Raw genomic sequence first — 14,956 nt, 5'->3', positions numbered from 1 at the left:
CTGTGATTATTGCTTGGTTACTTAGAACAGAGGTAACATGTGAATGCGAGTAGTTTGTCATGTTAGTAAAATATAATAATTACTGCAGCATAACTGATTGAACAAAATAGCATTGCGATTGTAACTGCAGTTTCAGCAAACCACTAATGTGATTGTGCCCAGGTCTGCCCCCTGGCACTGCCACACTGATTGTGACTGAGCCCAGGTCTGCCCCCTGGCACTGCCACACTGATTCATTGATTGTGACTGAGCCCAGGTCTGCCCCCTGGCACTGCCACACTGATTCATTGATTGTGACTGAGCCCAGGTCTGCCCCCTGGCACTGCCACACTGATTGTGATTGAGCCCAGGTCTGCCCCCTGGCACTGCCACACTGATTCATTGATTGCGACTGAGCCCAGTTCTGCCCCCTGGCACTGCCACACTGATTCATTGATTGTGACTGAGCCCAGTTCTGCCCCCTGGCACTGCCACACTGATTCATTGATTGTGACTGAGCCCAGTTCTGCCCCCTGGCACTGCCACACTGATTCATTGATTGCGACTGAGCCCAGGTCTGCCCCCTGGCACTGCCACACTGATTCATTGATTGCGACTGAGCCCAGGTCTGCCCCCTGGCACTGCCACACTGATTCATTGATTGTGACTGAGCCCAGGTCTGCCCCCTGGCACTGCCACACTGATTCATTGATTGTGACTGAGCCCAGGTCTGCCCCCTGGCACTGCCACACTGATTCATTGATTGTGACTGAGCCCAGGTCTGCCCCCTGGCACTGCCACACTGATTCATTGATTGTGACTGAGCCCAGGTCTGCCCCCTGGCACTGCCACACTCTACCGATTCAGACCCAGGCCCCCAGAGGTACAAGAAGGGTTAACAGCAATTCATACTGTAGGAATAATACTGCAATAAAATGCCACCGTAGATAATAAATAATACATATGCAGTGGAAAACAAGACTGTACACTGACAGCAACCTAAATGTGTCCTTGATTCAGCCACTTAAGGGGAGAGCACTGTGGGGTCATGCAGTCTGAAGAGCTATTTAAAAAACCTCCAGTATTAAACTGAAGAGCCGTACTCCCATTATATAGAGCCTCTTGCATGGACTGTAGTCTACATCCCATGACTAAATGAGAATGGCCTATATTTTTCCCTATGGGCGAATCACAGGCAAACAGCCCTCTCCATAGTAACTGTATTACATGGGCAATCTGCCCAGTGAACAACTGGGCCCAACGGTGATGTGAAATAAGACAGTAACTTTCACCCCCACCACAGCGGCGAATACAGAACGAGAGACATCAATATGAAGAGATAGATCACTGTAGAGAAGAACAAACGGACAAATACAAATCCAATTTGTCAATCATTTGAAACAGCTGGTCGCATCAGACAAGCGATTCACAAAATATACTCTAGGTGTCAGTACTAGGAGCGGGATCTATGATGCCTGACTTATGGGACACCCTGTAGATTAAAAGATATACATTAGAGAAATATATAGCACCAAGACAACTTCTAGAAAAAAAAAAACTAATGATTTACAGAACAGAGGTGGGATTGTAGTTTTGTGCTCAGCAGCCTTTTGCCAGAAACCTAGTTCTGTGGGTAAAAGGAAGAGAATGTCATACCCAGTCACTCCTCATTGGTTGCAAGTGGATCATATTTGGGGACCACTGCACTTGTGGGAGAGTCTCCTCATTAAAAGAGAATAACGTGTGACCTGGGTGTATACTGGCCCTCCACTACACCCCCTGCCAGGGATAATAAATATACAGAATATAGGCATGCGTTTCTGATACAGGTCCCATCCCATTACACTCCGAGACCGTCCTGCTCAAAGCAGGCTCAAAGAATCCCCCTCCCCCCACACCCAAACGAAACGAGGCTCAGAGTGTGGTCATCTTTTCAGAAGCAGAGTGTTCCTTTGCTTCTCCACAGCAGGTGTTAAAACCTCCGGGGAACAATCTTTGACAAGCAGCAGCAGAGAAGCAAACACAGCCACCCGAAACCCTTTCAGAGTTTCTGAAAGACTGAACAGAAACCGTGCACAGCATGGAGGGAACAGGAAACGCAGTGCAGGAAAGCAGGGCTAAAGAGAAAGCTCACTAGCGGGTGTGAAGATGCCTTCAGGTTTATCATCTCCTGCTTCACTCAACAGCAGCTAAATGCTAGCAACAGTTGTCAAACAGGAAAAGAGTTCACGGTCTCCGGTGCCAAAGCCAAATAATTGGATTTGTTTTTGTGTTTTTGTTGTAGAATGGGGAGAGTGCAGGAAATAGGATCCTGTTTTCCCTGCTTAAGGTCCGATTCGATTACAGTCAATATGTTTGTTTGTCACTTCGCTGTACGCGGTACACCACAAGAACCCACTGTTTCAGGGTTGGAGGCAAGTTTCGTTTCTTTACTTAAAAAATCCAAACCCTTCAAAAACACACACCCGCCCAAAGAAATGCTTGCTGAAGGCGTTTAAAATCAAAGTTTGCTATGACAAGTTTTAAAGTCAAACTTTTATAATTGATATATTGTAACTGTCACAAAGGCACCCGAGCGTGTTTTGAAGTGAAATTACACATTACATTTAATGGAAGATAGCCTTCAGCATTAGAAACGGCAATGGTATGAGCACCTTAGGCAAAGACATTTTTCAACTTCGCAACACTTAATTAAACTTTGAGTTTACGGTTTAACAGTTTAACATGAGAACAAAAGAATTTACGATCCAGAGGAGGCCATTCAGCCCATCAGAGCTTGACCAGTTCTAAGACCACATTCCGGCGCCTCCTTAAGACTCACCTCTTCAAAGAGCACCTGTAGAACTCCTCTGTTTGTATCCTGGGACACTATCACCCTTCATGTAAATGTGCTTTATTTTGCTCTTATCAGCCCCTATTTTACTGCATTTAATCCTGTACTTCAGAATACTGTAATCTGCCAAGTTTTTAACCTGTAGTACTTTGTATTTAATCACATCCTGATGTAACTATCACTATTACCTGCTGTATTATTGAATTGTGGTTTGTCAAACTTGTACTTTACTTGAACAAAAATTATTGTATTTCTTGTTCTTATTGTATTACTTGTATTGCAACGCTTGAAATGTTTTTGCCTACGATTGTAAGTCGCCCTGGATAAGGGCGTCTGCTAAGAAATAAATAATAATAAATAATAATAATAAGTAGCCGATTGATCTCAAAACTGTCAAGTCCTTAATGATCTCAATGATTCAGCAGAAGCAACATGGCTGGGTACCTCCACTTCCAGCTATGTCTTCTGGTTTAAGTTTTGGCTCGTATCTTACCTCCTGTACCTAGACTGTGTAGAATTCCCCATGATGGAAACAGGTGTCATTTCTTTGTCCCGTCCCCCATGCTGTGGACTATGTGTACATTGCACAGAGAACTATCTCCATATAGCATTTAAATTGTGCATTCAAAGAACAGTGGAAACATGCAAAAATGTTTCCCATTGTGCTTACGTCACTGGGATAATATTAATGGAACACCAAAAGCAGGTGTCAGAATGTCACTGTACAGGTTTCACCGTTGTGTGGCTTACTGTTTTAGGAAATGCCATCTAGTGCAGTTTGGCCGAGAGGACAGACGTGACGCTGGAGAGAGAACCAACAAGCAACATATTATAAAAATCACAAAAACCAAGACTGTACTCTGGATGCAGCTACTATTAAAACAGTTGTTTTCTAACTTTGGTATGTTCCTTAAACAGGTTGACCAGTATAGAGGAGAAGCTGCACTGGAATGGATAACGGTGCTTGGGTGGTTTTTCACTTGATTTAAAGTAGAATACAAGGAAGAAAGGGCTCTGGACTCTTGACCAGAGGGTTGTGGGTTCAATCCCCAGTGGGGGACACTGCTGCTGTACCCTTGAGCAAGGTACTTTACCTAGATTGCTCCAGTAAAAACCCAACTGTATAAATGGGTAATTGTATGTAAAAAAAAAAAATAATGTAATTGTATGTAAAAATAATGTGATATCTTGTAACAATTGTAAGTCGCCCTGGATAAGGGCGTCTGCTAAGAAATAAATAATAAAATAATAATAATAATTCTCAGAAGCCACTTTCCAAACGCTGCGAGAAAGAGAAGACATGTCGTTCTATTCTTACTTTCGCTACGTGACGGATCGTACTGGAACAGAGGTACGTATAGTTTGTATCGCGATACAAGACCAATAGCATCATCGGTCACTGTAGTTCACCAAGTGGTTCCTGAATGAAGAGTGTTTTACAGTGAGCAAGACTACACACTGTCCCCGTCTCATTTCATTTTAGTTTAACGAAAGTGTGTCATGAAATCATTTCATCTGAAACATCATATTGTGATGCATCTCCTAGAATGATTCGATAAGTAGTATCGGACATTACGGTATCATTACACCCCCAGCATTAAAACTGTCACTGTTCAGAAATGACACACAGGTAATGGACAACTGGCAGACGGTAAAGTCCACTGCAACAAAACTGCTTTGAAATTAAAACGTATACATTTTTATTAAGCATAAAAATAATAAATCAGTGTCTTAGTCTGGGAATACCGTACCCAGCAACATTTTGTTTAGGTCTTTTTATGCAAATGTTTCAATTGTAAAGTTCTTGCAGCAAACTTACTAAGTGAAAATACAATACAACTGTTTCACTTAACTTCTAAACAAGTGTGCCAGTTATATTAATTAGATTAAATTAGAGCCATCAAGTCTGCCCTCATACTGATGACCAGGACGTAGATCAACAGCATAAGAAACGGTACTGAAAAGTTTCACCACGTGAACCCTCGTGCCATCTGGACAATGTACTTCATTTGTACAGTAGATACAATCTCAGTAAACTCAGTTAAACCCACAGTGGTTGCAAGAAGATGGAGAAGGGGTACATTTTGTTCTTAAATCAACAGAACAGACAATGTTTCTAAAGGAAATCCATATGAATCCCCAAAGGAAAGAAAACACTGGAAATGAAAGAAAAAAAAAAAACACGAGAGAAAGCACTGCATGAATATTGAACTTGGATCAAACCAAAAAAAATTATATAAATTTTTTTTTTTTTTTTTTGCATAAAAATTCTTACCAAAGGCCATAAGTTTAAAAAAAAAAATTATTAAATCGCAACACAAAACCCTTTCTGTTTTTCAACATCTGTTTTCCAGATTTATTTCAGATTTCCAGGGCACGATTAATAATAAATTAAAAATGCTGCTCTGCATCCCCAGACAGTATTAATAGCAGTGAAACATCCAGGCTGCACTCTCAAAAACAGAAGACACTTCTTACAGGGACCATAGCCACTGGACAGGAGTGCACAAACTGAGACAAAGTGTGTTTGTGTTTCCAGCCATGGAGTCACTGACAGCACCTCGAGGTCTTTCTCTCTCTCTTCACCTGTTTAACCCTGTTCTGCTGCCGTGGGCAGTCGTAGCCGGGAGTGCCAGGCGGTGGAAACAGGGCATTGGTGTATGAAACGGGTTCGTCTCCATTCCGCTGGCACAGTACTGTTTGTTTTTGGAAAGGTGCGCCACCCTTTTTAGGCTTGGGCACATCAGCAATCATGCAGTTTAGATCCGGCTACACCCAACTGTGTTGCCAGGATGGCATACGAAACCCCAGCACAGGTTTACAACATCAGCTTCAGGGTGTCGAACAGATCTTGCACTACATTTCCTAGAACCAGCTTGTTGAGACCAGTGCTGCTCGCTGCTGGAATCTAAAGCTGGTTGCCATCTTCAGCCTCTCAGCCGTCACACATGGTCACGAGCACATGTTTCCATAGTGGAATGGTGCTGCCAGGGTATCTTATATGGAATACCATTTCTAAACTGCAGAAATTAGACAAAGTTTTGTGTAATTTTAAATTAATAAAATGGCCCTTGAACTTTTTAAATAAGTGTGTAAAGCTGTAAAGGTTTAAAACATTAAAAATAATTCCTGGGCTCCCGAGTGGCGCATCCAGTAAAGGCGCTCCGCGTGGAGTGCAGGATGCGCTCTATAGCCTGGAGGTCGTCGGTTCGAGTCCAGGCTATTCCACTGCCGACCGTGGACGAGAGCTCCCTGGGGGCAGCGCACAACTAGCAGAGTGCCACCCGGTTGGGGGAGGGCTCAGGTCAGCCAGGGTGTCCTCGGCTCACCACGCAGCAGCCACCCCTGTAGACTGGCCGGGTGCCTGCAGGCTTGCCTGTAAGCTATGTTGTCCTCCGACGTGGTAGCTCTTGGATGGCTGCATGGTGAGTCCGCAGTGTGAAAAGAAGCGGACGGCTGACGGCACACGTTTCAGAGGACAGCGTGTGTCTGTCTTCGTCTCTCCCGAGTCAGCGAGGGGGTGGCACCGGTGGTCCGGGTTGAAATAAAAATAATTGGACATTTCAAATTGGGGAGGAAAATCAGAAAAATAATTGTCGATTGCAAATTTATATAGAAAATGTTTTTAAATAAACATGTAGTCTATCAAAAAACATATTTAAAGCCTTAGGGCAGAGCATGAACTATGCAATAAAAACCTGTAAATCAACCGACGTCTTTAAAACTAAGAAAATTAACCAGATCCTGGATTAACCAGATCTCCTAAAGGGATATAGCGTTTCTCAAATCTCTACTTACCCTTCTGAGCATGTCTCTTAGCCATTCTGCTTTCAGAAACTTGAACACAAGCCCAACAGGATGCTGCTATCCTTGAATGAACTCTTTCTAGCTTTCGAATTTCCTCTCTCTCCTTCACGTCGAGATGAGGACCAGACTGAGACAACAGCAGCGTCACTGAGACTCCTTGGGGTTTCCAAAAGGTTTCAGAGTCACTTTAATGCCTTGAACCTTTCCTATATTGTTTTGCAGGAGCATATGCAAGAAAAATAAAAGATCCTCTTCTCTTCTCAAGCTGGTTTGTGGTTGTCGTTCTGACTGCCCTGTGCAATGCCAAAAGCAGCTCGCATTACAAACTGTGGAAACTCAGAATCTTGAATCAGAAGCCATGCGCTGCAGTGCAGTCCAGAGTGAGACACTTCATCCTCTCTCGCACACACTGGATCCTCAACTCCACTCTGCAGAAACCTGGAAACAGAAATTGGAAAAAGTTACTTCATTTTGTTTCATCTATAGCTGTAGGCAGAAGCTTGGTACATAGGAGGGAGGGAGGGAGGGGAAGGAACAGGAGATACTGGGTTTGAATCTTACCAAAGCCTTGTACCGATCTGACTAATTAATAACACGTTCACTGCAGAGTCATTCTAAAATAAACAATGTTCCGTTAGGTTTCCTCACCACAGCAACCCCTACTGCAGCTCACAAGAACCGGAGCCAATAGACTCTTTACAACCAGAGGTCCACAGCAGCTGTGGACGACCTACTGGAGGACCAAGACCAGCCCTGCAGGTCTCCACTGACCGACAAATCAATGCAACGTTCCCTGCAGAATCCACAGAGAAGAGCAGCAACTTTACACAGTCAGGAACCTGTGCTCCCCTGCCTGCCTGTGTGATGTGCAGGGTGGGTCACACCAGGGCAGACACAGTACTGCTTTGAATCATAAAGCCCACAGTCAGCACTGCAACAGCTTTTCAGCTACACACTAATAAGATACTCAAGACTGCAATAGTTCATTTTAGTTTGTGTTTTACAGCTTAGTGTGCTGGTGCTGTTTAGGTAACAGTTCAGTGCCTGACTCAGGAAAGGAAGCAGAACTCCCATTGGAAAGCAGTTTGATCCACTCCTGGTTTCATGAAGAGTTTTAGTTACCTATACACTGTGGCTAATCAAACCTGTATTAAAACTTATGCAACAGGAGTCTTATTCCCATCCCTCTGCGGTTACATCACACTGTATTAATGACATTCACCTTTTCAAGAGTTCACTTCCCGATAAAATTAAACATTAAACAAGCAAGACAGCAAAGTCCTGCTGCAGTGAAGCTCCATAAAGTTTCGTTTCCTCACACAAGTCCAGGGAATAGAAACCTAAAGCAGATTAACAAACACACCCACAGTAAACACCACCTGCGTCAGTCCCCAGAGAGAGAGTATGCCGTTTAACCTGTCATGCATTTACCAGTAGTCATGCTGTGCAAAATAATGACAATGCTTCTTTAAAAAAAAAAAAAAAGGCAGCTTGATTTTTAAATATCCTAAAAACAGTGTTGGGGAAAACATGAAGTGAAAGGTTGCTCTAGCCTGGATTACTGCTGGAAGGTCACGACCTGAAGTGGGTTGACTTTGTTTGGGTGGTTTTGTGCTTCTCTGTATTGTGGGGAAGTTCTTATTGAGAACAGCAAATGCGATACCAAATGTGTGAATTCACAGTAACTTCTAGCATTTGTAAAGTGACTTCAGGTATGTGCCAATCTTGCATAACTAGGTGACCTCTTTGGCCTTCTCACGAGAAGTAAGATAACCGTTAACCACCACAGGAAACTTTAACCTGTGTAAGAAACATACGAACATTTGCAAACGAGAGGAGAGGAGGCCATTCAGCCCATCAGTGCTCGTCAGGTTCTTTTGAGATAAATCCGCTCCTATGTTGTTAAATCTGGTCCTAAAGGATCCCAGGGATTCTGCCTCAATAACATGACCAGGTGGTCCATTTCATACCCTCACAACTCTGTGTGAAGAAGTGTCTCCTTCCTGTCTTAAGTCTCTCTACTTTCAGCTGTGTCCTCTAGTCCTGGTTTCTCTGCTTGAAGTATTGGCTAGTATTAACTTAATCAACTCCTGTTCAGATTGTAAGCACTTCAAATCCCCCCCCCCCCCCCCCAAACTCTTCTTTGATCCAGGCTAAATAGATTCAGCTCTCTCAGTAAAGTAAGCATAAGGACCCCAATTCAAACCAAAAAAATGGGAAGCCAGCTACATTTTTTGGTAGGAAGCTGTCCATTCAGATTCGAACCCTCCACCTAGAAGTTGAATTTCTTTTGCAAAATACTAAGCTAACTAGAAAACTACTGCACTAGCTACAGCTGTACGAGAGTCGAAACTGGTCTTGCATAACTCAAATCTTAAAATAGACTAAAAATCAACTGGATCGAAATTCATCTATATTGCAACAAGATATTTTGCATTTTTGTAGCCCCAGAGCTAAAGTGCATGGATAGAGAGTGTTAAAATAAAAGTCACAGTGGTGGCTACCCAGGTGATTTGAATTTTCCCCAGCGAGTATTTTGAAGTTTTGCTATTGTTTCATACACAATGTTTGAGACCAGTGTTAGGACATTTCATTACTCAACACAGATGTAACGGGCAGTGTTGAGCGATGCACTGCCGGTGCTGATCGTACACACAAACTGTACAAGCGCTACAGCCGACCTTGTGTGACTTTCACAAGGGCTGGCCAAAGCCGGCTCCTCCACTCCTGGTCTTTGTTCCAACCCTGTTCTAAATTGTTTAACTGAACCAATTCAAACCCCATCCAGACCCTGCTTATCTCATTGTACCTGTAAAACCTGGAGTGGAGCGCCCCTCCAGGACCAGGATTGGAACCCCCTGGAAAGCTTACGAATTTGTATTTTAACACATGGTATAGGGCAGGGGTCTCCAATCCTGGTCCTGGAGGACCGGTGTCCCTCCTGGTTTTTGTTCCAACAGTATGCTTAAATTACTTCATTGGACAAATTAAGTGCTTATTAGAAGCTTAAATGGTCCAATTAATTTAGGATACAGTTGGAACAAAAACCAGGAGGGACACCAGCCCTGCAGGACCAGGATTGGAGACCCCTGATGTAAATGAATACACACAATTAAACAATGCTGCAGTTTCTTAATTTACGAGATACAAAGTGATTATTCTACCGTTAGTAGTAATCATTTGGCCCAATACAGAAATCGTCATATCATTATAGTTCCAGACCAAGCTCTCTGCTCTTTACGTGAACGGACATGTGAAACTAACATTATTGCACATGAATGCTTATTTGATCAAATATATATTTTGTAACAGTGTTGAGAACAAAAAGAGATTCGGATCCCGGCGGTAGCTTGCAGTCTTGAACGGTCTGTGGACTATACTGAGCGTGAAGACACAACACATACTCCTGCAGCACCGACACACAATGAAACGTGAGAATATGCTGGCAACCCCACAGCAGCACACAGGGCATTCCTAACACCAAAGCCGCTAAATATGCATCTCCACAAACAAGACGCCGAGGACAAGTCCTCTAAAAATTTTTAAATAATCTTTTTTTTCCCCCCACTGGGCAGCAAAACAGGAGTATCCCTGCGAACTCTTCCACGCTGCGTTATAAAATAAGCTACTGTGAGCTACTTAATATGAATAAAAATACAAAACGATACATCAAGCAACCAACCATAAATACCGTAACTACAGCATTCATTATTCGCCCCAGTCAGACCCTGATGCATGCAGATAAAAAAAAAAGTATTTTGTTTTTATTTTAAACGCTGCAATGTTTGTTTGTTTGTTTGTTTAAATCACACAGATTTTACTGTTATTATCTTCCACACAGACAAACCTGTGATAGACACATAAACTCGTTTCCCCCTCCCTAACAATGTATCCCTTTGCAGGGCGCTAGTGGACCTCTCCTCCGCTATCTATTTTGCTAGTTTTAAGATTAACAGACATGTATATTTTTTTTTTTTGTATTTTCTTAGAATTTCTCACCCGCTATCGCTGCTTCTCTGTCGCTGCGCTCTCTCCTCAGCCTGCGACGCTCGTCATTTCCGCGCTCCTACTTAAGACAGCCCGCCCCTCTCGTGCTCGTTCACGTCTCTGCAACCCGCGCGCCCCCGCCCTTACACGAGTACAACCAATAAGCGCACAGGAATAGGTTAAAACCCCGCCCCCGTGCGCGCCCCCCCCCGGGTCGGGAGCGCGCAGAGGTGCCACGGAGACGATGAAGACTTGGACAGAGTCACAGCTGCCAACTCTCCCATGTTTACCAGGACTCTCCCCCCGATTCTTTGGACACTTCTCCCGGGACACATTTTTCCTCATATTTTGCTAAAAACTCTACTGTTAAACCCCATTTCATTTCTGCACATGTAATGTATGGTTACTGCAGTGTTTTTTCAGCTAACTAAAACAATATATATATATATATATATATATATATATATATATATATATATATATATATATATATATATATATATTTTCCAGAACGAAATAATAACAGAAACTGGAAAATGTAAAAAAAACAAAAAACTAATAACAAACTAAAAAACTAAAACGAAACTGAAAAATAAACATGAAAAACGAATATTCTGAGTTGTATTAATATCGCTAAAATAAATAGCACAGCAGCAACTCCGCGTGAACTTAAAGTCTTAAAATGTACAGATACTGAAACTGATTTTTTCTAAAACTGAAATCTATCTTTCCGAATTGAGCTAACTGAAACTAAAACTAAATAATAATGTAAAACTGAAACTGAATTGAAATGCTGAAATTGATGAAACACGGAGCTACTGCAATCTCCGTCTGTACACAGCAAGGTTTAGGACCCTGGGGAGCCCTGTGTCAGGCAAGCTCACATACTTGACCATCAACAAATGTGCGATAAGCCCTCAAGATAAAACAAACAAAAAAAAAAAAACCTGTTGATGCAAATGTCAAGCTTCCTGGAAAACAACATATTATCACATAATCTGAAGCAACGTTAGAAAAAGGCACATTTTCTGTAAACTGTGCAGGACTGATTTTAACGGTGAGGCATGGGAGCAATAATTCTGTTTCTCCTTCATTTAGGCCTCCTCAACCATGGCTTACCCCTTCCCTTAAAACAGAACCACGTTCCTTGCATCGGGCGGAGCGACTCTGGAAGTCCTCCCCCTCACCTTTGAACCTCCAAGCCTACCGCTCTCTCCTCTTCAAATTTCACTCTGCTCTGAAACTAGTCAAACACGACTCCTTCCTCACCCTCATCACTGCTCTGTCTCCCCATCCCCATCAGCTCATCTCAACTCTTAATAAGTTACCCTGTCCCCCTCCCTCATCCCAATCTCCATCCCTCCCAACCCTCACTGCTAGTGATCTCTCTGACTACTTCACCACCAAAATCAGTACTATTCGCCTACACTTCCTGCCTCTCCCCCAGACTAGCCCCCGCCCCCAGCTTCCCATTCCACCCCGCTTGCTCCTAATGCCCTCTTTACTGCTCCCCCTCCCCCCCACATCCTTACCTGAACTCTCCTCCATCATTGCCAAGGCCCACCCTCCCCCTGGACCCTGTCCTTGCCTCCCTCAAACCCCGCACTCCCCCCTCTTATCCTCCCTCATCTAGTCTCCCTCTTTAACTCCCCTCTCTCCACTGGTATCTGTCCTGCCATCTTCAAATCAGCTACCATCACCCCTCTGTTAAAAAAAACCCTCTCTCGACCCTGCCTGCCCTGCTAAGTACCTCCCAATCTCTCCTCCCATATTTCTCTAAGCTCCTTGAGCACCTAGTCCACTCACGCCTATCACACTACATATCTGCCAATTCCCTCTACCCCCGATTTCAATCTGGCTTCCGTCCCTCCCATTCCACTGAGACCGCCCTCCTCACTGTCCAGAATCATCTGTCCAGCTCCTCCCATGCTAGCCTCTCCTCAATTCTCATTCTCCTTGATCTTTCCTCTGCCTTTGACACAGTCGATCACCCCATCCTCCTCTCCACTCTTTCTAATCTTGGTATCTCTGGTATCTATCTTCATGAGCCTCACTCACCCCCCCCCCTCACTGTCGGAGTCCCCCAGGGCTCTGTCCTGGGACTCTTGCTATTCTCCCTGTACACCTCACCCCTTGAAGCTCTTATTTCCTCATTTAACTTCCCCCATCACTTCTTTGTTGACGACACCCAGGCTTTCTTTTTGTCCCCTCCTTTACCCCCAACCTTGCTGCCCGTATATCAGCTTGCTTGGTTGCTATCCAATCTCGCCTCATCAACCCATCAAAAAGTGAAACCCTTTTCTTCCCCTCTCTACCCCCACCCTGCCCCACCATCTCATTCCCTCCCTTGTCCTTCATTCCATCCCTCTCTGCTCGTAACCTCGGCATCATCTTCCTACAGATGTCAGGACTGCCCAGTCCCTGACCACATTCCGGAGCCTCCTTAAGACTCACCTCTTCAAACAGCACCTGTAGAACTCCTCTGTTGTATCCTGGGACACTATCACCCTTCATTTAAATATGCTTTATTTTGCTCTTATCTGCCCCCTATTTTACTACATTTAATCCTGTACTTCAGAATATTGTAATCTGCCAAGTGTTTAACCTGTAGTATTTTGTACTTAATCATATCCTGATGTAACTATCACTATTTAATCATATCCTGATGTAACTTTCACTATTATCTGCTGTATTATTGAATTGTGGTTTGTCACACTTGAAAAAAAAAAATATATATATTGTATTTCTTGCTCTTATTGTATGACTTGTATTGTAACACTTGAAATGTATTTGCTTGCGATTGTAAGTCGCCCTGGATAAGGGCGTCTGCTAAGAAATAAATAATAATAATAATAATAATCTTTGACTCCACCCTCTCCCTCTCTGGCCATATCTCAGCCATAACACGCACCTGCTGTTTCCACCTATTCAACATCCGCAAAATACGTCCCTCCGTTTCCTTACCTGCTACTAAACTCCTGGTCCACTCTCTCATTTTCACCCGTCTCGATTACTGTAACTCCCTCCTCCTACGCTTTTACACAATTGCAACAAATTCAAAACGCCTCTACCCGTATCCCAGTCCCTATTAACCCCTCTCTGTCCCACCCCTGCCCTGTGCCCAATCCCGTTTCAGTTTCTTTTCCCTTCTAGCGCCCCTTCATTGGAATAGACTCCCACTTCACCCACACTGCGTAGTTTCCGCTCCTCCCTCAAAACGCATCTCTTCTCCCTAGCCCATCCTACTGCTACTCCTGGCCCCTGACCTCCTGTTATGACCCTGCTTCCCTGACCTAGCCTCTGGCCCTCTGCTTTCATTTAAGCAACGAATCTGTATCTCCCCACCCAAGCCCAATAAACATTCTTTATTCATCCATTTTTCTTGATTGTACCGTTTTGTTTAAACTTGTAAAGCGCCTTGGCGAAAGGCGCTATAAAAATGTACATAAATAAATAAATGTTTGTGGTAAGCAGGAGATCTCAAAAACAACACCAAGCCAGTGACGCTCAGAAAACAGAGCTCAATCAGTAACATATTTTGTTACCAAAGGAAAAACGGAGTTCAAGAGAGTTACACATGCAGAGTCTTTTACACCGCTGATCTCTCTATCTCTATTCCTCTCTAATCCACGACCCTCTCTCCCTCCTCCTCCACCAAGAACCTCTGTGTCACCCTCGACCCCTCCCTCTCCTGCTCTCAGCACATCTCTACTCTGGCACGCTCCTGTCGCTTCTTCCTCAGCAGCACACACAGAATTCACCCCTTCCTCACTTACTCCACGCAGCTCCTAGTCCAAGACCTGATACTGTCCCGCCTTGACTACTGCAACTCCCTCCTGGCCGGCCTCCCTGCCTCTGCTGCTCGCCTTGTCTTTTCCCTTCATCCTTTTTCTGTACGTTTTTCATCAGTTTTATATACAGTACTAGTGTGTGCATTTAAAACAGAAGAACTAGGGGTTCTGGGGGTGCGACAGAGCCCCTGGCTTTGCATGGCTTCCATCATATACAGGGCTTACAGTTTTGTTCAATGACTTTCAGCACCCCCACTTTAAAAATGGTTCCAGACTGTGGTATTATTGATGCACCACATGTGTGCAGTGTAATACTGTATGCGTATTTTTTTTTTAATGATGGACTTATTGCATTTAGAGTTTATTTTCTTGTTATAAAGCAGGTGCCAGAGCTCATCCTTTAGGGTTGTTGTGTGATGACAGTAACAACGCTAGCTGAGTATGCTTTGCTGTCCTACAAAATCAACGACAGTGGAGCTGTGTACAAAGTACTGGTCAAATCAGCCACCTGAAACTACAGCACAATAAGAACCCACAGCCAGGAGAGAATGGGGCTGGG

At 43.8% G+C, this 14,956-nt stretch overlaps 1 protein-coding gene across 1 annotated transcript in view; it reads right to left on the bottom strand.

Annotated features, from left to right (window-relative positions):
* LOC117966967 (spermatogenesis-associated serine-rich protein 2-like) overlaps window positions 1-10,738 on the bottom strand; it is a 30,702-nt gene extending 19,964 nt beyond the window's left edge. Inside the window, exons 1-2 of the mRNA XM_059011742.1 lie at window positions 10,619-10,738; window positions 6,611-7,057 (exon numbers count right to left, since the gene is read on the bottom strand). Of these exons, the coding sequence (XP_058867725.1) occupies window positions 6,611-6,635 (25 nt within the window). The 5' untranslated portion in view covers window positions 6,636-7,057; window positions 10,619-10,738. The remainder of the gene's footprint in view (window positions 1-6,610; window positions 7,058-10,618) is intronic.
* Between the last annotated feature and the right edge of the window lie 4,218 nt (window positions 10,739-14,956).

This window comes from Acipenser ruthenus, chromosome 42, assembly GCF_902713425.1.
Source record: "Acipenser ruthenus chromosome 42, fAciRut3.2 maternal haplotype, whole genome shotgun sequence".
In the NCBI taxonomy this organism is placed as follows: Eukaryota; Metazoa; Chordata; class Actinopteri; order Acipenseriformes; family Acipenseridae; genus Acipenser; species Acipenser ruthenus.
This window is presented reverse-complemented; position numbering and strand designations above follow the sequence as displayed.